This window comes from Poecilia formosa, unplaced genomic scaffold (genome assembly GCF_000485575.1).
Source record: "Poecilia formosa unplaced genomic scaffold, Poecilia_formosa-5.1.2 Scaffold72, whole genome shotgun sequence".
NCBI classification, from domain to species: Eukaryota; Metazoa; Chordata; class Actinopteri; order Cyprinodontiformes; family Poeciliidae; genus Poecilia; species Poecilia formosa.
The window spans coordinates 456,066-478,602 of NW_006800011.1; the positions used below are offsets into that span (position 1 = coordinate 456,066).

At 38.0% G+C, this 22,537-nt stretch overlaps 1 protein-coding gene and 1 long non-coding RNA gene across 2 annotated transcripts in view; one reads left to right on the forward strand and one right to left on the reverse strand.

Moving 5' to 3' along the window:
- LOC103140508 (cadherin-12) overlaps positions 1-22,537 on the forward strand; it is a 161,808-nt gene that overhangs the window by 89,394 nt on the left and 49,877 nt on the right. Inside the window, exons 5-6 of the mRNA XM_007555689.2 lie at positions 17,066-17,233; positions 21,334-21,521. Of these exons, the coding sequence (XP_007555751.1) occupies positions 17,066-17,233; positions 21,334-21,521 (356 nt within the window). The remainder of the gene's footprint in view (positions 1-17,065; positions 17,234-21,333; positions 21,522-22,537) is intronic.
- LOC103140507 (uncharacterized) lies at positions 3,506-20,668 on the reverse strand. The gene is made up of 3 exons (XR_476514.1): positions 20,656-20,668; positions 11,932-11,935; positions 3,506-3,617 (listed from the first exon to the last, which is right to left on the reverse strand). It is a non-coding gene; the product is annotated as an uncharacterized LOC103140507 (long non-coding RNA).

Consider the following 22,537-nt stretch of genomic DNA (forward strand, 5'->3'; position numbering starts at 1 on the left):
TCCTCTGATTACTTCATGTTTGCTTATTCAGGCTTAAACAGTCATTGCGACAATGATCGTTTTCAAACTTTCAACTGGAAACACCTGTCAATAATGAACCATAACATCCTCCGATTTACCATCTCAACTTTCTGCTCATCATCAGTTTTAACTCCGACATGCTACTGGCCATCAACGAGACCGAGACCAAGGTGATAAAGTGTCAACGATTCTCTCCACGTCTAAACTGCAAAAACAAAATCAAGTATATTTGGACTAGTTTCTAGCAAATATCTGAGTCCACTTGAAATGAGGCAAAACTAGTTTACAGGTACGTTTTCAGCAACATCTAGGAGCTTCTTTTAAATCAATAATATGTTAATATTAATAAAGATGGCAGATTATTTCACTTAGCATGGGAAACATGTCCTGTAATGAGTGAAACGATCTGCAAGCAAAGTACTGACTTAAATATATTCTACAAGATATTCCTATATCTTGTAGAAAAGTCACTTCTAAGTTAGCACACTTGAAATAAGATATTTGCAGGAGAAACTGGACAAGAAAAATACTTAAGATTTTGTGTTTTTTTTCTATATAATACATGAGATGTTTTGGCAGATGCAGACACCATGAGGCAGGTTTGTTTTAATGATGAGGCATTTCTCAATCAACCCTGAGCTGCCTTTGCATGCTTTATTATATATGCTGGCAATTATCACAAACGCCTTGACAACCTTATGCAATCCAAAACAACTGCTCTGCAACATATTCTGCCGTGTCGCTTACACAGCTCATTTTCTTAGTGTGTCAAAAACAAGTTGATTCAGCCTCACAAAGCACCAGCAACACACACACATCTCACTGTAAAGCTGCCATTATTAGGTCCACCGGGAATAGGTGACAGTGAGATTGGGGATCTTGTAACACGCTGCAATCACAATTAGAAAGCGTGTCATCAAACAGGTCTAATGAAAACCAGCTTTGTGTTTTCACAGCAGCGGTTTGGCTCCTGGCGGCCCGATTTGGGCCGCTTTAAACACAGCTGTTTTCTGTGTCTGCCATCCGTCGGCGTCATGAAAAGAAATAGATCCCATTAAGACAACATTGTTGCAACAGTTCATCTGCCGCCATCATCTCTGCAGTAGGTCACAACTGAAACCACAGAGAGACGAGGGCCGCTTTGTTGCAGAAGGAAAATGTTTGTCTCGTTTCATCTGTCTAATGGGAGCGCCAAACTCATGAGATAATCTGGAGCAATTGATGCTGCGAAAGATTACGGGATTACAACAGAGAGGGGAAAAAAGGGATGGATGATAAAGGAACAACTGTTGAACACAAGGCAGTTTTTCCAGCAGAAATCCCTCACTGTTGACTAGAAACTGTTCTGGAAGCTTCTGTTCCCTCAAGGAATGAAACAAAATGTAGAGCTAAAGTTTTCACCAGAACAATAAAATCATAAAGTCAATGGAAAGTTGATTGTTTACCATGAAAGTGAAACAAAACAAAAAACAGACCCTTGTGGAGTTTTAGGGTTTTCATACAAAAGTGATCAGATATTTACCAAAAGTCGTTAATAATGTAACAAGAAAAAGGAGCCACGTGTGAAACTATGTTCACTTTTACTGTTTTTATTGGCTTTAACTGCAAAAGTAACATCAGGATGCTGTACTGCATTAGCAAATCATCAAATCTGACTTATTTAATAGGTTTTTGATCATTTTCTGCTTTCCAGCAGTCAGGTGTGTTTGCACAATGTCAAAATGGAAAGACATCAAAAATAACGAGCTTAGAGAAGCAACTGTTAAGATCCAACAATCTGGGAGGGGTTAAAAGTTCATCAAGGGATATCAGCAATACCAACACACCTCCCAAGAGAAATCATCATGGAGGCAGCAAGGTTTATCTGGAATATTTTGATTCACTAAAGTTATTTATAAAGGAATGATGTGTGGCCAGATTTTAATCCGTTGTGTTTTGCTTTTGTCAGAACAAACCATTTCGCCCCCTAGTGCCAAACTCACAAGTTTGTTTGGTTGCATTTACCCAGAATGCCCTGCATTATTGTTCACTTCCTGTTTTTGGAGCGGTCTCAGGTCTGCTTGGTGTTCACATTCAAACTGCACCAGAGTTCACTTCAACTGAGCTGAGGCTTTTAGGCAGGCAAATAAACTAGAGTTTAATTAAAGCGAACCAAACTGGGTTGGTGTAAATACATGTTAAACATTAAAGCTCATGACAGGGAAAATAGGAAAAAGGACGAAACAAGTAGCTTATCTGGAAGTAGAAAGCTTTGGTCGGAGTCATTTGGACATGAAAACTAAGCAGAGATTTTCCCCATAATGTACAACAATAATGTTGACAGCATAAAACACAGAACTTCAGCAGAAACTGTCAGGCACAGTGGTTAAGATCTGATTTCACATGCCTGAGTCAAACATAACCTGAAGCTTTGCTCAAACCTGGTCATCAACAAGACGACGATCTCAAACACAGCAGCAGATCCACAGCAGAACGGATGGAAAAGACAGAAAAGTCCAGAGAAAGTAATGTTTTCTAACCTAAATGAAGCAATATTGGTAAGAAATGTTGATCAAAACATGATCACAAGGCCAAAGAGACCAAAAAAGTTAAAAGATGATGAAATCAGGTTGTTCAGTTTGGTTCTGTGTTGTCCTGTTCTTAACTTTTCACCAATGTTTCAGGTAGTTTGGCTTTTCAAACTTGAAATGAGATTACAGTCATTTTAGAACCTGATGATTTTTAATGTTTTGTTGCACAAATTAGCATTTCCAGACCCGGAAGACCATTTCAGACAAATATAATGGCTCATAAACTTTGCAGCTCAACTTATAATTTGTGATAATACAGCTTAGAGATTTAAGAGATACTTAAAACAAGTGTGAGATGAAATAAATATATATAAAAAAGAACATTTCTAAAGTCTTACAACAATCTAAATAAGCATTGCATGGAAGGCATTTAAAAATCATCAGTGCAGAAAATAATCCATCTTATTATGAGCAAAACGTCTACCACTTCCCATTAAATATTTACCACTCAAGTCAAATCCTTTCACTAGTGTCAGAGAAATCACAAAAACACATCTATTGCCAACACATGAAGATAAAACCCCTGGCGGATCAGAGATGATTAATAATTACTAAGCCACACTCACATTTAAGGGAAAAACACACAGCGACTTATAATTTTTAAATCATTGCAGCTCAAAGCGTTTAACCAATTTGTCATCATGACATCCCAACAAAAACATATCTGCATAACTCAAGGAGACAAATTCCACAACAAATGCCAAAGCTTGTAGGAACAAAAATGCATATAAATAATCTATTAAGGCCCAGTCAATGCAAACCGGCACAAAAGAAAGCAGGACTAACAGAAGCAAGCGCATAATGAAAGCCAACTCAGGAATAATGAGCACAATAGGCAGCTTTTGTACCAAACAGAGCAGAGGGGACAGAAAAGGAAAACAGAGCCAGCAGAGGAAAATCAGCTCCTACCTTTCTGCAGTCATTCTGCAGTTTTTTGGTTTTAATCCATCCTGTAACTCAACCAAAGTCCAAAATCTTCACCTTTTTCTATTCCAAACACATGGAGCTCTTGAGATTGTGTGATTGCTGCTTCCTTTCTTCTTTGATGCTTTCTGTTCCCTTCACTAGTTATCACACCTGCTTCCTGTCACTCATCAGCTCTCTCAACAGATTCAGGTAGAAGCTTCCCTTTGGCAAGACTAAATTAGAGAGGAAATGTGGAAAAAACATAACATAAAATGTCTGATTTCTTTTACCAAGACTGAAGAATTTCAGTTTTTACTTCAAATTCAAATGTATTTATATAGTACTTTTAAAAACAGGTTAAAACTGCACCAAAGTGCTGTACAGAAAGAATAACACAACAGAATAAATTTATGAAAATAAATAATAAAAATAAGTAAATAAAATAAATAAAACATCACAACAGAAAAGTTACAGTATCAGACCAACTAGTAAAAATAATTTTCTTAAAAGGAAACTAAAGGAAAACTTCCAGGAGTAAAAGTGAGAAATTGATTTTAATCCAATCACAAACAAAATTTCACTAATTTTTACAAAAGTTTTTACAAAAAATATGCAGAGCACCAAAACCTTTTAATTTTTTTTTATCATATTTTTACATTTTATTTTAGATTTGCATGCATTTCGCTGTTTTGATGTAAATGGTAAAAATATTTTCCACCTGCTCCTTTTTGGAAAATTATTGGTTTGTTAAATATTTAGTTGTAAATTTACCTAAATAAAGTTAATCTGAATCTGACTTTTGCCAGGTACTGCATTTTGAAAAGAACTTAGTCTGCTTTAATTTGGTGATTCATCATAATTATGATTTTTTCCCCCCCACAGAAATTCTGACTTTAATTTTCTGAGAAAAAAGTCAGAATTCTCAGATTAAAGTCATAAAATGTGTTTTTTCCCATAGCTCTACTTCTCTCCCGTACAGGAGCGGCATCACTCAGATACTGGTATTTTGGGGGGTAACAAAAATAAAAAAAAGCAATCTAAAGTGTTAGTCCAATTAATTTTTTGCCTATGCATTTAATTTTTGAGTAATTTTGTGAATCTCTAATTGAATTGCGGTGGAGGAGGAGAACATATCAGTCAAATTAGCCGTACATGAGAAAACCTAATCTCCATCACGTCCTCGTCCTCCTGGGAGAAATGTTTTGGGGTCTCGTTATCACCCAACATCGGTCATGTACTAAGAATAATAGTCTATCATTTGAATAGCAATGGGAAATGCACCAATGGGTAACAGCATTATAATGCCATGCTATGCTTCTGTGAACTTGGCAATTTGCTCTGAATCACCAATTACTCCCAGTGTGTTGGTGCCTTTTTATTTTTGTCTGTGTGTCTGTTGGATCTGCTGTAACCTACAGAAAATCTACAGCCACAGCTCATATTTCTTCCTGTCGTCACGGCCATGGCAGTTAGCAACGGCGTAGCGGGAATCCATCGACTCATTAGGAGAATGCATAAATAGAAAAGCTGAGGTCGGGGAAATTATAGGTTCAATAGATCAGAAGAAAAGTAGAATCAGAGAAGCTTAATTCAATCTTTTGAAACATCAACCGTGAAAGGCCGTATTTTAGAAGCCAGTAATGCATTTCAGCTAAAACTTCTTCTTCTGTGGTTGTTGAAAAGTTTATTTAAAAACTAAGAAACGATTAATATATACACAAAGGTTTTAGCTTCTGGGTTAAAATCTGCTGAAAGTAGATAATGAAAGTATTTTATCCAATGAATTCATAAAACAGAAAGTATGTCCAACAAGATGCAGGTTTGAAAATGGCTGACAGTTAATTCCCTCACTAAACATCCTCTTGATGATGTCTGGTTTCAAGATAAACTTTAACCTCTTCCCAACTTGATTGGTCACAGTTTTAGTAGTTTTAAACTTGTGCTTTTTTAGGGGAATAATTGTTATTGTGTAGCATATTTTTTAAAAACTAATTAAGCTCACAGTTACTTACTGAAATAGAAAAATAAATGCTCCAGTTCCTTTTATTTATTGGAATTTATTCATTGGTTGTCCTGCTAAAACAACCAAAGAATCCAGTGTCAAGTTAATGTTAGCTTACAAATATTCTTTGGAAAACCAACTTACAAGGATATGAGTTTGATCTCTCACACAGATTTAATTTTAACTACATTAAAGTTGTAACACAACAAGATGCAAAAGTAACATAATACACAAATTGTTGCCTGGTCAAACACAAGCATAACTGAAAAAGCTTATTTTTAAGAAGCCAAATGTAATGGAAAATGTTTCCTGTTTCCACAAGACAACACTTAAGCTAGTAGCTTGGAGTTGTGACTATTTATCTTTTATTTTCTCCCGGTTTACAACTTCCATTCAGTCAGGCTTGTGGAAACTCCATCTCACTGACAAAGTGAGAGAAAAATCCATAGTCCTCTGAGGTAATCACACTGCATTACAGCCTGTAAATATTTAAAAGGCTCTGAATATCATAGCTGCTTTCTGCCATAAAGTAAACATAACTATGTCAATAGGGTTTTCTTGTGCCGAATGTGTTTTGTGTTTGTCAGAAGGGGAAAAAAATTGCTTCCATCGACCTGCGTCTGTATTAGCAAATATGCTTTCTGCCTGGATATGTTGAAAATGCTGGAGCTCTGTTCTGATCTGCACACGCTCATCTGAAGCCTCATATTTTAGATTAATTTGGGAAATATGAATGTTTGTATGTTGACGCTGCAAAAATGCAACATTTTACCAAGTAATGTTAGTTTAGTTTCCAGTGCAAATTTCTTATTACACTTGAAATAAGATAAAACTAACTTATAAGTTACTTTTTAGCAAGATATTTGAGCTTGTTTTAAGTAAACAATTTCTTAACATTGATAAAACAAAGCACCATTGGCAGATTTATTAACTTTTTTTTCTCTTGTCATAATCACTTTCTTAAAAATCTAAACTGAGGAATTACTGACTTAAAACAAGCTGCTGTGTCTTGCTGAAAACTGAACAGATTAAAATCTGTGTTTGCTTCTGGAAAGTGCAGCTTAACATGATGTTTATAAGAGATACGGCGAAGCCCAAATAATCCCTCCAAATAATCAATTATAAACTGTTTTATGTAGGTGTTGATCTGGTGTTTTTTTTTCTGTTTGATGTTTGCTTCCTAAAGTTAAACTCCCATTGGTCTATTATAAGAAAAGAGTTCTGAGTTCTTCTTAAACTGTAATGGGTCTTAAGTTGTTGAAGGATAATTGCAGTGAGATGATTCATTATTTATGAAAGATTTCACGTCGTTAATCTGCAGAATGTTCTGAGCGCCTGATCATTTTCCTTTTCGCCTGACTTGGTGTTTTGCAGATCTTCACAGAGAGCTGAGTGAACTCTTTGATGTGCAGTCAGTTTCCTTGACTGTCATTGTGAAATAGTTCTCCTTGACAGCTCTTCCCCGGTGTTTTCATTGAATCATTATCTGTGTCAATGTTTGCACTCAGCCTCTTTTTTTCCCCTCCCCTCTTTTGTCTCACAGCTCCACACTGACCTCGATAAGGGGGACAGTTCGGTGAAGTACACCCTCTCGGGGGAAGGTGCTGGCTCCATTTTCACAATTGACCAAACTACGGGGGACATCCATGCCTTAAGGAGCCTTGACAGGGAGGAGAAGCCTTACTACACCCTGCGGGCTCAGGCTGTGGACATCGACACCAATATCCCCCTGGAGCCGGAATCGGAGTTTGTCATCAAGGTCCAAGATATCAATGACAATGAACCAAAATTCCTGGAGGGACCTTACACAGCCAGCGTACCCGAGATGTCACCAGTCGGTAAGAGAGCATGCAGAGCCCTAACATAACTGCAGTACACTTCAGATTGACGACCAGAATTGGCCACAGGCTCTGGCTTCTGTGGCGTTTAACAATCATGCAGCACAGAGGAAGAAACACGATAAAGTAAAGTTCTGTTAATCTACATATTATACTGTAAATAGAGGAGTTGATAGTTCAAACTGTTGAGGAAGTAAAGAAAACAAGGAGCTTCAGTTGTGACATCTAGAAATTACTGATCAGGTCTGAAATCTGGGTGTGTTGAGCCACAATACATTAAAGATCTGCTGTTGTCCTAATTGTCCTATTTACGTCAGGTTTGGGCCCAGAACTAAAGTTAATCGGTTGAGTTGGATCAGGTTTGGGTTGGGTTGTATTTTTATTTTTTTATTTTTTGGCCCAATCTAAATTCTACTTTGCAAGGGAAACTTTTCTTTCTCTTTGAGAAATAGTAAAAAAAAAAACAAAACAAGTTCAGCTTGAGAGCAGAATGGCTACAACCAGCGGGGTAACGCTGCTCCACCTAACAGATTTTGACATTTCAGAGAACCATTTTATTCCTGGTGTGCCCTTAGTACATTTCACAGCTTTGTCTTTACACTTCCCTTGGGGGGAGGGGTGGCAGATCAAGGTAATTCGCTGGGAGAATGGTTTTCTCTTGATGTGAATCACAATGAAGCCCTCAAAACTTCAAATTCAGCAGTCCCGGGGAAAGGATGGGTAGAAAGCAGGGAAAACACGGAGCAGGCTTGGCGGGCTCCCTGAATCAAAGGCAGCTCTGTAATGTTTACCGTAGGACGGAGGCTTTCAAGTTCGTCAAAAAAACATGCCCATGAAAGAGAAGTGAAGAGATCAGTTAGAGAAATAAAAGATTTGATCTGGGTTATCATACAATGTCTTTATCCAGCTTAATTTATGTAGCAGTCATAGAAAATTACATTCCACAATGTTACAATATTTACTATTTAGGCCTTGGTAATTAATAAAGTCTTGCCAATAACCTTTAATCTGAAACATAATCTGTCCCGCTTCACCTCATACCAGATAGTCCAGTAGAACTGATTTGATTTGAGGCCAAAATTGTAACATCTGTTATGTTTTCAGCTGCTGTGGTTCTCTTTCACACTGCACTGTCAAATGATCCAAACCCTTTGAAAAAACTGTTCCCCTCCTGGCCTGTGGTGGTGCTGCACCAAGAACCACTGAAGGAAACGACACAAAAACCTCTGAAGACACTGAACGCAGCTTCCTTCTTCATCATAAAATGTAAACAAAAATGGAGTTTCGATAAAAGACCACGAGTCATTTCTCCTGCTAGCGATAGATTAGCATTTGTTTTGGTTGAGTTTACCATGAATAATTTGGAGTCATGTTCTGCAGAAACATCCATAAATACAAAACCACCCATAGGTAAGTTTAACATTTAACTCTGTTATAAATCAGGCACTTTGGTGACAGACAACATAAATAAAAAGCATAAAATATGAGCCAAAAGTTGTCCGTACTGAGATGCAGCCATCATTTGAAAATGCAAAGTCATTGAATTAAATTGTAGTGAAGTGTTCAGAGGGTAATGAATTGCCAGCCTGTTGTGTTTATTACCAAACACACAAACAAAAACGCCTCACTAAATGTCCTAAAGAGACCAAGAGCTGCTAGGCAGAAATTTGCTTCAGTGGCTGGTACGTTAGTAAATGCAGCAAACATTTAGCCAAGCAACAAATCTTTCCATAATCCCTTGTCAATAAATAGTTTATCCCTGAATCATTTAGGGAATGAGGCAGATTAAAAACACTATTTCAGGGAGGTGTAATTACTGCAAAATGAAGTCTTATGCTTAATCAATTTGTTTCTTCCACTGCCTTTATACAAACTTCCACTTTAGGTTGTTAATGTGTTTTTTTTTTAACATCAGACTCATGAATTTTCCTGCAAAAAACTCCTTCTCGTAATCGGATCAGTCTTTAGATAGATGCAATTCTTATCTCCCAGCCTCATGCTTAAATATAAAGCATGCATACATTGTGCAGCCTGCGACATTAATTGCTTTCCTTTACACCACTGCATTAATCTGGAGTAATACGCTGTTTGATGAAGTTGGATGGTTTAAGAATTTGAACCGTTTTTTTCAATGTGTTCTCATTCAGGCATTTGATTTTCCTTCTTCCTCCAAATTGAAATCCATTTTACTGGTTTATAGCCTCACACTTATGTAAAAGCTGTTACCTTTGTTGCATGGGAATGTGTAGGAGTCAGAGGCGCTCGGAGGCTTTCAAACTTTCAGCTCATACAGGCTGCCGAGGCTCTGCTCTCTTTGCATTAGCAGGAAACGTGTTATCTCATCTGCTCTGCACACATGTTTAGCACAGCCCTTCTACAGCATTTCTAATCAGCCATCTTTCAGGAACGCTAATCTCTCTCTCTCTCACTTCACCTGATATTTTAATTCAACCACAGACTAAAAAAAACAAACAAATAAAACCATTTAATATACAGCGAGTTCTTTACAGGCATCAAGCAGCGTAGAAAATGACCAAGTTAAGTGCCAGCCCTCCGGTCAGTGCCTCTTGATCATAAAAAGCATCCCACACATCCTGCAATTTTCGTCTTCATCCAGTATATTTTTACACCGCCCAGATGGGGGGGGGGGAGTCATTCTGAGCAATCTGCTTGTGTTGTGGAGCTAGAAAACCTGAATCTGTTGAATTTTAGCAAATGCTTAGAACTGTTTTTCGCCAAATAGAAAAAAGCAGATCAACGAATCTTCATGATTGTAATCACACACCCATTGTTGTTTCTCGCTTCTTGACTCAAATCATTGTTTTTTTTGTCTCTTTTCCTGGGAGCTTAAGGCAAATATTACTTGCTGATAAGCTTTTTGCCAATTTCCACTTGCATTTTTTGACCGTTGCGTCATTGGAAGATTGGGAAAAAAGCAACATGGCCAGGTGAGATCAAAACTGAGATCCAGAAATCCAAAATCAAACCTCAAGAACAATATCTCTACTGTGAAGCACGGAGGGGAAAAGTAGGAAACAGTAAAGATGGGCAAAATCCACAGTGAAGACAGAAGAAGTGGCCAAAGATGGCATTAAGGTCATGGAGCGGCCTAGTTAAACTCCCGAACCCAGTCCTATAGAAAAGCCATAGCTTTAAGTTAAGGACTCAGGAAAACTAAAGGATTTAGAGTTTTTTTGTAAAAAAGGAGTCAAAATCTCAGCTTACATGTCAAATCCTGGTGACCAACTATAGAAAACATGTCGACGCTTTTATTCATCAAGATCTCAGTTGTAGGGGATCAAATATTTATTTGACCTGCAAACCAATTATTTATCAATTATTTAGTGCATTTTTTCTGAATTTTTTTAAATAAAGTGTCTTGCCTGAGGACACAACAACAGAGTCAGAGAGCGATGGATCAAACTGGCAACCCAACGATTATGGGACGAACTCCAATACTGGAAACTATCAAACTGCAGCGCCGTCCTGGAGAAGTCCGTTTGGATTTCTGGCAAAGAAACAACACAGTTTTTATTTGGTGCAGTGGAAACATCAAACAAGCATAATTTAGCAGAAATGCTCTTGTGGGAAACAGCTTGTGTCAATTAGGGATGTTGAAGCTGATCTGGTAGCTAATTCTACTCCATTCGAATGAAATGATGAATTGTTGACATAACAAGGACCCCGACGGGGTTAGAGCTGCCAAAAACTGTACTGAACTTAGAACAGAACTGCTTCAATATAATTTTACTCAAGTAAAAGTTAAAAAATATCCTTAGAAAAAGGATTGAAGTAAGACAAAAAATATATTTGGTAAAAAAAAAAAAAAGCTACTGAAGTAACAAAACATCTGATTGCATTGTTACAAAATATGTAATTACACAAAAAACTAAATTTTTGGAGAATAAAATAATAATAGAAAATAAGGCAAACAAATAAAATAATGACAAAATAACAAATTCAAGCAGAAGGAAATATTTCCAAATTGTTCTTACTATATAAAACTTTTGACAGCATGGTACGTTAGAACATATACTGTATCCTTACTGTATCTTCACTTGACCAGCAGATAGAAAATAACATTAAAATGATGAATATGGTGCAAATTTGACTCAAAAATTAGTAGAAGTAATATTACTCAAGTATTAAGTAAATGTTGCCAGTTGCTACCCACCTTTCCCAGCACTCAATGTGCCTAGAAAAAGAAGAAAATTTGGGATATATTTTTGGGAATATCTTTATGAATTCATCTATTTTCCCCAGGACAAAAATATATAAGCAGTTGAGTTAAACCCAACACTTATCACTAAGTGATTAGTGTTGCTTCAGGAGACTGGAAGGCTGTTCCTGACTCTGCTCTTTGTTTTCTTAATGGGAGCATTGTTCAGTGAAGTGTTTGAACCAGAACTTTTTCCCATCACATTTTTACGGCTGCTTTGTAAAGCTACAAACATGCAAATGCAACCAAACAACAGGGGCGCTAAATATTGTCCCTCATTCCACTCCAGCAGCTTCAGCTGCAGCTTTCTCACCAGTGACTCAACACTCATTAGGCGTCAGGTGAGATCCTTTGTTAGGCTGATGAACTTCAAACGAATCTGGATGCTGGTCTCATGAGGAAACAGATTAATTCAAGGTCGGTTTGTGTTTTTCCCTCCGCTCTTTTCCGCAGGGACCTACGTGACGCAAGTAACAGCCACAGACGCGGATGACCCAACCTATGGAAACAGTGCCAGAGTTGTGTACAGCATCCTTCATGGTCAGCCATACTTCTCTGTTGACCCCAAAACAGGTAAGCTAAATAGCTTTCTTCCCACGTCTCGTATGTGTCAGAAATTTGAATAATTAAATTCTAGAGGTGACTTTTGTGAAGAACTATCACAGTGAGATCAGCTACTCTTCTGTTAAAGGTGACCTATTAGGCTTCTGTGAAGATAGTAGGACAGATCTATGGGCTACATGAAACAGGATCGTTATATTTTTTTGCACAGTCATTCTTAGATAATGAGATTTTAGTCTGATCAGTTCTGCCTATTTTGAATTCCTTTTAGAATGAGCTTCTTTAGGGCGTCTTATCACTTTAAATCTAAATATGCCCCCCAAGGTCAACATTTACACTCACATATTAAATGACTGCAGACAGATGCGCAATTATGCAACCGGATAGCTTTGAAAAGCAAAAGTGGAGCCTCCTTCGCAACCAAAAAAAAATGCAGGAAATGGTTTCTGGTCAACAACAAAACACTTGTCTTTTCCAGCAGCCATTGTACAGTGCATAAAATTTGTCAGCGCTACAATCAGCTGACAAAACGTGCTGAAGCTTACCTGGGTTGCTACGTAACAGGCGGTGCCAGCAGTTTAGTGACGTTCCATTTCGGAGGCATTTGGCTTATTTTCCAGACACCAAAAACCCATCTGAGTAGTTTTTGTTTTAATGTTTGGACTGTTTTCAGAATAAGTAAAACCCAAATGGAAGTACAAAGATGTACAAAGTGTGAATTTTGCACAATGCGTCTCCTTTTAGAGAAACGGGTCGAGGCCTTTATGGGGGTTTCAGGAAGGAAAACTGTACTGGACTAGAAGGTTGATACTTGGACCCAAATGCAAGAAAGGACACAAGCAGATGAATCAAATTAAACTTATAAAAACAGAGCTCTGTGTATCAAGAACTGAGATCAAAACCCAACAAAACTATGACAAATAACTATAAAAATTTAACTTTTTGATTAATTTACAAAAAAAGTGGAAAGGCAAGTAAATCTAACAATGTCACAGGATGACGGTTTGCTATGCTGTCCCATGGGTCCAGACTCGATGCAGCCAAGTTGCAGCTTCTTCCTCACTGTCTCAGGTGTGTAACTCTGGACACTGTTCAAGGTGTTCATGATGAGTCTGCACCAGGGATGTCGTTCTGGTATAGGAATAGAGCCTGACACTTACACTTTGGAAAATATCCAGCTGTGCAATCTCACAAATATTTCATTTCATGTAGAGGACTTCTGGCACATTTTATTACTAATATCTCACATTATGGCATCTAAAGTGTTTTTTCTTTGCACATTTCAAACTTTTTAATATCTGACCTCTTTCTAGGTCTGTTACCTGAAACTGTAACCATTCACTTGTTTTAGTAACACGGAAAACTTAAATCCTGATTTTTCATCCAGTATTAATATTGTACATAAAAAAATGTTAATATAGAGATGTTATCTGTCATAGCCATTCCATACTGCAACATGAGCTACAACAAAGTTAACACTAAATTAACATGCTAATACTAACATTCACTGCGTATTACTGTGTTTTTCAGACTTGTTTAAAATGCACAGTAATTCCCTAGATGTCTCAGCTGTTAAGCAGATCATCTACTTCAGCCTGAGGAGAAGGATTTAGAGATAATTAGGGAAATGGGTTCTTAAACCGTATCTTATGCCATTGCAGTAGAAAACATGTCAAAGTTATCTATCCGTATGTGATTAGGCACAGTAGACACACACTTATGGGTAAAAATTAGACTTTCAATAATTAATAAGTCATAATTTTCTGTGCCAAGATTAAGGTTGATGATTTTTTAGTCAAATACTGTAGAAAGCAACATGACACCATTACTCTGTTGATCCAGTTTAGGCCAAACTTTTAATGTTGCATTCAGTTAATTTGCAACTCTTGCCTGTGGTGGCGCTGCAACAAGAACCACTGAAGGAAACAACACAAAAACGTCTGAAGAAGACATGAACTTACTTCTTCACGAAATGGAAACAAAATTAAGTAGTGTCAGATTTTAGTGGTTGCAGGATTTCTCTTTTGTCTTTGGTAAAAGACCACTAGCCGTTTCTCCAGATAGCGCTGGACTCTCATGTTTATTTTGGTTGTATTTACCCAGAATGCCTTGCACTGTAGTCCACTTCCCGCTTTTGGAGCTGTCTCTGGTCTACTTGGCGTTCACATATGCATTCAAACTGCGCCAGAGTTCACTTCAACCGAACTGAGACCCAGTTGAGCGTTCACACCAAACGAACCAGACTTTCTAGGCGAACAAACTAGAGTTCATTTTTTGAATATCACTGTTCCAGAAATCCTGGATGGAACTTTGGATCTAAGTTGTGCTGGAATTTTGTTTCAGGAAGAAGAAGCTTTCAGCTGGGAACTTGTTCAGTTTCATTTTCATTATTCAGTCATGAACTTTTACTTCTGCTGTTAGCTCAACGACTACAGCTCCAGTTTCTGTCTTCATGAAAAACGCAGAGTAACCCAACTTTTGACACAGTCTGTAGAATCCTGTCCAGGTTGATTAAAGCTGATTTTGTCTCATCAAAGTCCTGCTACAAAGTGTTACTTTGGTAGACAAATTATTTATGTAGCCGATTAGAATAACATCAGAATCCTTTTGTACTGTAAATATCTGGTTTGGCCCCATGCATGGGTGGAACTATGTGCACAACATGCAACGTTCTGTAGGGAAACTATATAAAGTGACACAGAAACAAAATGTAGAAAACTCCCAGTAACCTGGGAACATTAAAGTTTGTCATGCAGATACAGCAAAAAAAAAAAAAGAGTGGCCTAATCCAAAACCTTATGTCAGCAAATGCATCTTTCAGCAGCAGTAATGTATGTAGTTCACTCTGCACTTAACTAAATTATTAATCATGTGAAATTATGTCAAGCTGAATGTAAACATCACAAATACTGGAGAAAAAAAATCCAGCTGTTGGGTTCGGTAGAGGATGCAGAAGGCCACTTTGTGGATGATTACCAGAATATTTTAATAATAATAAAATAATAGACAGGTTTAGTGGACAGCTGCCCAGAGCGGCATGAGCTGTATGTATTATGCAGTGACATTTTTGTCTTGATCAAAAGGCAAACAAACTACACATGATTCTGTAATGCACTTTAGTTTTATGTAATTTTTGTACACAGTATGTTTGTGCCTTGCTTTGAGTGTTTACAGCATTGTTTTTGTTTCTTTCACATGTTTTTTTCCTAAATAGAATATTAAAAGACATATGTGTGTGTCTGATCTAAATGATGCCTCGCGGTGGAGGGAGCATGTTGGCCCAGGACACCAAACAGTCTTGAACCGCCCCTGCTCCCATGTCAACCCCCAGAAACGAATCAAAACGAAAACCTGCATAAAAGAGGATCTTATCCTCATCTTTACCAGCAGTGTCAATAATTCTGAAGATGTAAAATACTCTGCAGATGTCTGTCAGACAAAGCTTCATAAATATGCAGCGTCTTTCAAGTACAGTTGCGATGGCAGAATGCTATTATATCACTGCAGTGCATCAAAACGGGAGTTAAAGCCATGAAATTACTGAATCTCCGATGCTCTGATTGTGGGCAGCCAGTGTTCTGCAGCTGACGGTTCAAACTCGGGTCCCTAAAAGAAAAATAAAACAAAAGCATTTGTTTCTGCTGCATTGACAGAATTTATTTCTCTCACTTATTTGTTGATAAATTGTGTCAAAAGCAGGTGAAAAGGGCTCGGGGTGGACGTGGTATATGGAGCATGACTGCTCTAAATCTGAAATAACTTTGCACCGGCAGAACTGTGCTGCTGTTCCTCTGCTATCTGGGGCATTTCAATGCATATGGAAATAGGTTCATGCATATCACACAGCCAGATAAGGTGGAATCTGTTGCTGATCGCGCTACTCATCCCACAGCTTTGTAGAGAACCTACTGTGATTATATTTCAAACTGATGGTAGAAGAAAAAAATGAAACTGTTAAAGCAAATGTTTGTCCTGCTGGGGCTGCTGCTATCTCCAAACACACAGGAGAAAAGGAGGGAGAAACGCTGGGAGGTAAAAGGTGAACAAAGGGACGCAAAGTTGTTGTAGTTAACTGAAACTAACAAAATAACAAGAACTGTTAGAACTGAACTAGAACTGCAAAAGTTAGGAGAAAACACAGACAGATGGTTGATCAACAATAATTAAATATATGTTTGAAAATGATATCTTCTGTTGAGTCTTCATCACTCAATCGATGTTTAGTAATCACAAAACAATACTTTGAGATTTCTGAATTCTACAATTGAAGCAAAGTATGAAAAAATAACTAAACTAAAACTAAACAATCTTTAACTAACTAGCAAACATACTCTAAAAATGAATTAAAAAAACAAAAAATTACAACAAAATATAAATTAAGACCTAAACTATAACAACCCGGAGCGATGACATGCACTAATCTGCCACAAAGAACGACGGCAAAAACATCAAAAACAATCAGCGTGTCAGAGGTCTGTGGATCAAATGGAAGAGCATCTCCATGTAATTGATGGAATAATGGAAAAAGGAAGTTGAGTCCAACCTGTGCTGCATGCTTCTCTTTAGCCTGCCAACCTCCCATTGACCCCGCTATTAATCTGCAGTATAAACCCTCTCTGATCTCAGGGTCTCAGATCCTCCAGTGAGTCATTATGTGGCTTCACCAGTCCTCCGTATTGAATGTCAAGTGTTTCCAGTTTGTAAGGTGACCTCCATCGGCCTCATACTTCTGCAGCTCCATGCGGAGGAGTGAGCTTCTCTGCTGGCCATATATTGTGCATTTTGAAGTAAATTGAGCGCCTCCCTGCTTGCCTTGTGTATAACCCTCCATTTCTTTCTCTCTTTATGTCCCAACCGCTCTTTCCCGCTACCTCCTTTTTCTTTTTCCCCCCACTTTGTCTTCCTTCTCTTTTACCTCCTACTCTCATAAATCTTGTTCTCACACCAGGTGTTATAAAGACAGCTTTGCCCAATATGGACAGAGAAGTGAAGGAAGAGTACCAGGTATTAATCCAGGCCAAGGACATGGGGGGGCAACTGGGAGGACTGGCTGGGACCACCATTGTCAACATTACGCTCAGCGACGTTAACGACAACCCACCCAGGTTCTCTAAAAGTAAGTGTACTCTGAATACCTTAATATTGATTAAAAAAGCATGAGCTCCACTGACAGATTATGTCACTTATAGCAAGGGGGGAAAATCTTGTTATAAGTGAAATAATCTGCTTGTGTAAAAAGATTCATGCGTTTTCGTCGCAGCAAACGTCCCACGAAAAGCAGTGATCCCTGAGAAAAGAAGCTGTTACACTGATAAGTAAATCTCGTTCCTGCATGTGGAATTGCAGTAAAAACCTATGAAGTGTTTCACAGGTAACTGGGATGTATACTTTTCAGACTTTTATTCTAAAATCACCTTGAAAACCTTCTAGAAATGTCCTTCCACTCCAAAATATGCTCAGTTTAGTCTGTTACATAAATTTCCTCAAAAATACACAGAGTTGCTGGTTGTAATGTGACAACGTTTTGACACTTTGCGATGAATATAAGTTTTGTAGGAACACAATGACCTTACCCAGGTTCACAGATGATTTCAGAATAAAACAAACACTCCACAATTACAGCAAGGCAGGGGGCTTTCATCATCACTTCTCTTCCTAATTGCTTTTCATTATTTGTCATTATGCTCCGTCGTAAGCAGTGGCCTGTTTATTTGTTGTGATTGCATCTCCAGCTACAACTCCTGGCAAATAAAGCAGGGTAGATGTTATTTGGCTCGTGGGCATCCGTCTATATTTAGATCAGATTTGAGATTTGTTGCTGCAGCGTCAGGGATTCAGTCGGTGTGTTTAAACTCTGTATTTTTGTTCCCGTAAGCTGCTGCTAAACCAGATTACCTCGATTGTAGCGTTTACTAAATCATGCGGAGAGCCAACGTTTAAAATAACATAAGGCAAACCAAAACATCTGCTTCTCCGCATACTTTGAAGCACACGTATTAAAGTGTATGCTAATTATATTCTTGATAGAAGCAGCAGGGGAGCAAGAACAGAAAGCAAAAGATACTCCTCCGTATTGATGCGGCTTCTTTGTGCGCTCTGAGGTGACACTGAGCGCTCTGCCCTGAATGTAAATACAGCCAGTCAGACGGTCAAGCTCCTCTGGCTGCTAGGAAAAGATGATATTTCCATAATGCTGTCACAGCACTGAGGCTTGGGCCAAGCATCCCCGCTCCTCTGCCCCATCCCATCCTCTTTTGTCTCCCACTGCTCACCGCTACAAAGGGCATTCAGGTTTTAAGGAATGAGAAGAAAAAAATTACCATTGAAGATTGTGTGCATTGTCCTGTGACATTCCTGATTTGCCCCCTTATGCATTTACTCTGTTTTCTTTTTTCTTTGACAAACATAGCGTCATTGTTTTAATATGAGACGGACTAAATACAGAATTTAGTTTTTAAATAGCTGTTTCATTTATGACAGGAAAAATACTCCAAACTAATTTGGTCTTGTGTGAAAAAGTAATTGCCCCCTTTGTTAACTGACTAATGAACTGTGACTAATAACATTTTTTGGAAAGCGGAGTTCAATTTTATTCGCCACACCCCGGCCTGATTACTGCCAAATCTGGACAATTGTGATTTTACTTAACTAGAAGCTGTCTGACAATAACAGGTACATTAGAAGAGAGAAATAAATAACATCCAGCCATCTGACAGCCAATATTCAGAAACGTGTAATACAATAAGTAATCACTCTCTGCACTCAGGAGTGGCTGGCCGTCCAACGGAGGCTTCGTTCACGCAGCAGGTTCTGATGCTCATTTCCAGTCTTTTACTAAAATACAATATTTTTACGTTGTCGTTCTTACAACTAATTAAACCCGCCTGCAATGAGACGTTGGTGTGAACGGTTTACCACCACAAAGCAACGCACATGCACACAAGAAGGAGGTTGAGCAGCAAAAACTGTTTATGGGAGTAGTAACAGATCGATTTCAAAGTTCAGCAATGGGAGTGAACGGCGTCACACGATCAGAACATGAAGGAAGCTAATAAAAAGAAAGTACAAGTAGCAGTAGTTTTGTGGAGTACTGAGCAAAAATAGAGAATCTGGTTTGGATTTTTCCTGCTGTGTAAATATTGCCTTACTTGCACATTGACAACTGGGCCAGAAAGTCACAGAAAAGCCAAAAGAGCAGCTCAGGCTTCACCTGAAAACAGATGGAAGAAGGATCTGGGCAAAAATTGCATTCACAATCAGGTTTCAAAGCCAAAACCACTAATAACCAAGAAGCATCTTAACACTTTTAAATCCTAATGAAACAGTTTCACTTGTGTCTTACGCATATCTATTACAGCATTTCAGACAATGAAAATGATGCCATCAAACATGTTGGTGTTAGTGTGGTGGGCTGGGCTGCTTTGCTAACTCAGAAGTAGCTCCATTCCACATAATAAAACCAACATAAAGGTGTCTGTTGATGTTTAAATATATTAAAGTTGATTTAATGAACTAACCAAGTCAACACCTGGCCTAATAAACCACAAATGTCACATTTTTGGCTATTTTCTTTCGCCAAACAAAGACAAGGATCTGGTTAGGCTGGAATAGACATAAGAAAATGTTGATTGCATCTAGTTAGCTGTAGATAGCTTTCATCTTATTTGAAAGGGACAATGTAGATTAGTCACATCAATGCTCCCTTATCTGTCATTAAGACTAATTCTCATACATGAAGTTGATTTTTGAACATCAGCTCAGAGAAGGAAAACTCTATAATCAAACCCCCAAACACTATATTGAAAAAAGCCCATCTGCGAATGCCACTCTGTGTGATTGAAAGATATTAAAATGATATGAAAGGTGCTAATTAAGCACAAGGCCTTGAGATGTGATGAATTACTAAATATTTTTTTGAGAAACAGCAGAAGCTGGTATTTTATCTGGCTCAGAAATGAGTTGGTGCTCAGATTGCTTCAGCTCATGGAGTGAACGTTTGGGTCAACTACACACTGGAACCAGTTTTATGGGAAATTATCCACAGATAAAAAAGCAGTACACCATACAAACTGAAAATGACTGCTTTGCTTTGAGATCTATTGCTTTGATAATTGCCTAAATACCAAGAAAAATGTGGCAAAAATTACAATTTAGAGTCAAACAACTGGAGAAATACTTGCATTTGATTTTTGCACATTCCTTTTTTTTTTGCAAAAACTTTGTGTTGTGACAATGATTTTAAACATGTTTTTAAATACAAACCAAAAAGGTGTATTTTAACCTTGTTTTACAAAGGCTGTATTCATTTGCCACCAGCAAAAACCATTCTTTTCCTTAATCCTGTTTCGCATGATGCATTCACACCAAGATGGAGTTGGAGTTTATTTTGTCAAATAAGGGCCAAAGTAATCAAATTCAAACAGAAAGATAATCAGATTTTCTTGAAGCGCCCTCGGCTGTTTTTTTGTTGTTGTTGTTATCTCAAAAGTGAAACATGTTTGGAATTTTTCTGGATTCAATTTAAAAATGTGCAAGGACAGAAAAAGGGAAGTAGCTCAACCGTTCAGAGGGAAGCAATTTGAATTACTTATGGAATTTCATTCAATAAAAAAAAGTCTCAAATGTGTTGAAGTTAATCATTTCTACATGAATGTCCAAACAGAGAAAAGAAAGAGGACATTTTTAGTTGTGTTGTTTCTCAGATCGTACCTAAAGTTATGGACTCTGAATGACTCGCGCCTGTTTCATGATCTCGGCTCGTACGGGTGTCAGACGTGAAATGCAACCCAGAAGTTGTCAGTTTTCTGGCACAGACAGAAACTAATCTTTAAGCAGATCTCAGAGAGTGAAGTGAGGCATAGAAATGATTAATTTCCTTCCACTTCAGGTGTAAGCGATAATCAGTCAGCTGTTTGCCTGTCCGTGGATTTTATTTTTTAATTTTTTAATGCCGCAGCACCTGGGATGTGCCGTTTTTCTTTGGTCTTACTGGTTTGTTTCAGGCCATTTTAATGAAACTCCAATAATACCATGCAAAAAACTAAAGGCTTGACATCAAACAGAGAGAATCACAGCTCCTTTGCTTATGGGTAAATACTTTTCGACATCCTTTGGAGGGTGAGGGAATAACTACAGAAGTAACGATGTGAGGAGTTTGCTGTGTTTCCTTTTGATGTCATGTGATAAACCCGTCTCTGCTCTCATTTTCTCGGACAGGTTTCTTCCACCTGAGAGTTCCTGAATCCTCTGCAATGGGGTCTGCTGTCGGCAGAATAAAGGCCCATGACTTGGACATTGGGAGGAACGCCGAAGTAGAGTACACCATCGTTCCCGGCGATGGAGGCGCCATGTTTGACATCACAACCAATGAGCACAACCAAGAGGGGATGATCATTCTCAAAAGGGTACGCTAACTATTAATCTACTTACAATTAATTGTTGATTAAATGAGTTCCAATTGATTAAGTAATAATGCACGCCTAGACCTTCTTCCAGAGGTGTAGTTTGGCTGCCATCCAGTAGAGGGCGGTGGTGGTCGTCCTTAAGTGGAGCCAGATGATACAGAAACAAAGATGGCGGGGTCATACTCTCCATCATGTTTTACATGATGGAGAGTATGTTATGACAGAATTGCAGAGGGGATGATGGAGAAAAGTTGTAAAAATGTGGATAAAAATCATGATGTCAAAAAGCAGGGTTGATTTTGAGAGCTGTCAAAGTTTTAACATTTTACTTCAAGAGCAACGGATGGTACTTCAGTTGTAAATATCTCTGTATTCATGGGGAAGTAAGAATATCGTATGTTATATTCCTTTAATTTTTTTATGTTTCCATTGAGCTAACCTAAGAAATTCCTGTTTTGTTATATTTGACAAATATGTTGTCTAATAATGTGAGAATACCAACATTTTCTCTTTATTCAGTCAGTATTTAATACAGCTGACAATATTTATATTTAATTATGTTTCTTTTAAATTCAACATATTCTGAAAAATGCAAGCCTCTATGTTATGGAAAGATGGTCAGCCCTCTTGATATAAGGGAAAATGGCTGCTTACTGATTAATCGTTAGTCAGTTGATAAAATCAATAAACAGATTAACTCAATCAATAATTTGCATCCTTACTACATGAACTCACTTCTTCCACTTTTCACTCACTCCATTGTTACATCTTTTGATGTGATGCGTTTTCTTCCTTGGTTGTAAGTCGAGGCATAATTTCAGTTTATTGGTGCTTTGTTGATAAGTCGGTGGTAGGATGGAGGACTGGGACCTATTCTGCAATAATGTGAGCTCACAGTAACAATTACTTCTCTGCATTGAAAGAAATCAGTTGTGGTGGTTTAAATAATCCCTCTGCCGATTTTTCAAGCATGTCCCAGTGGGAGATGACTCAGCAGCAGACCCAGAACCTGCCAG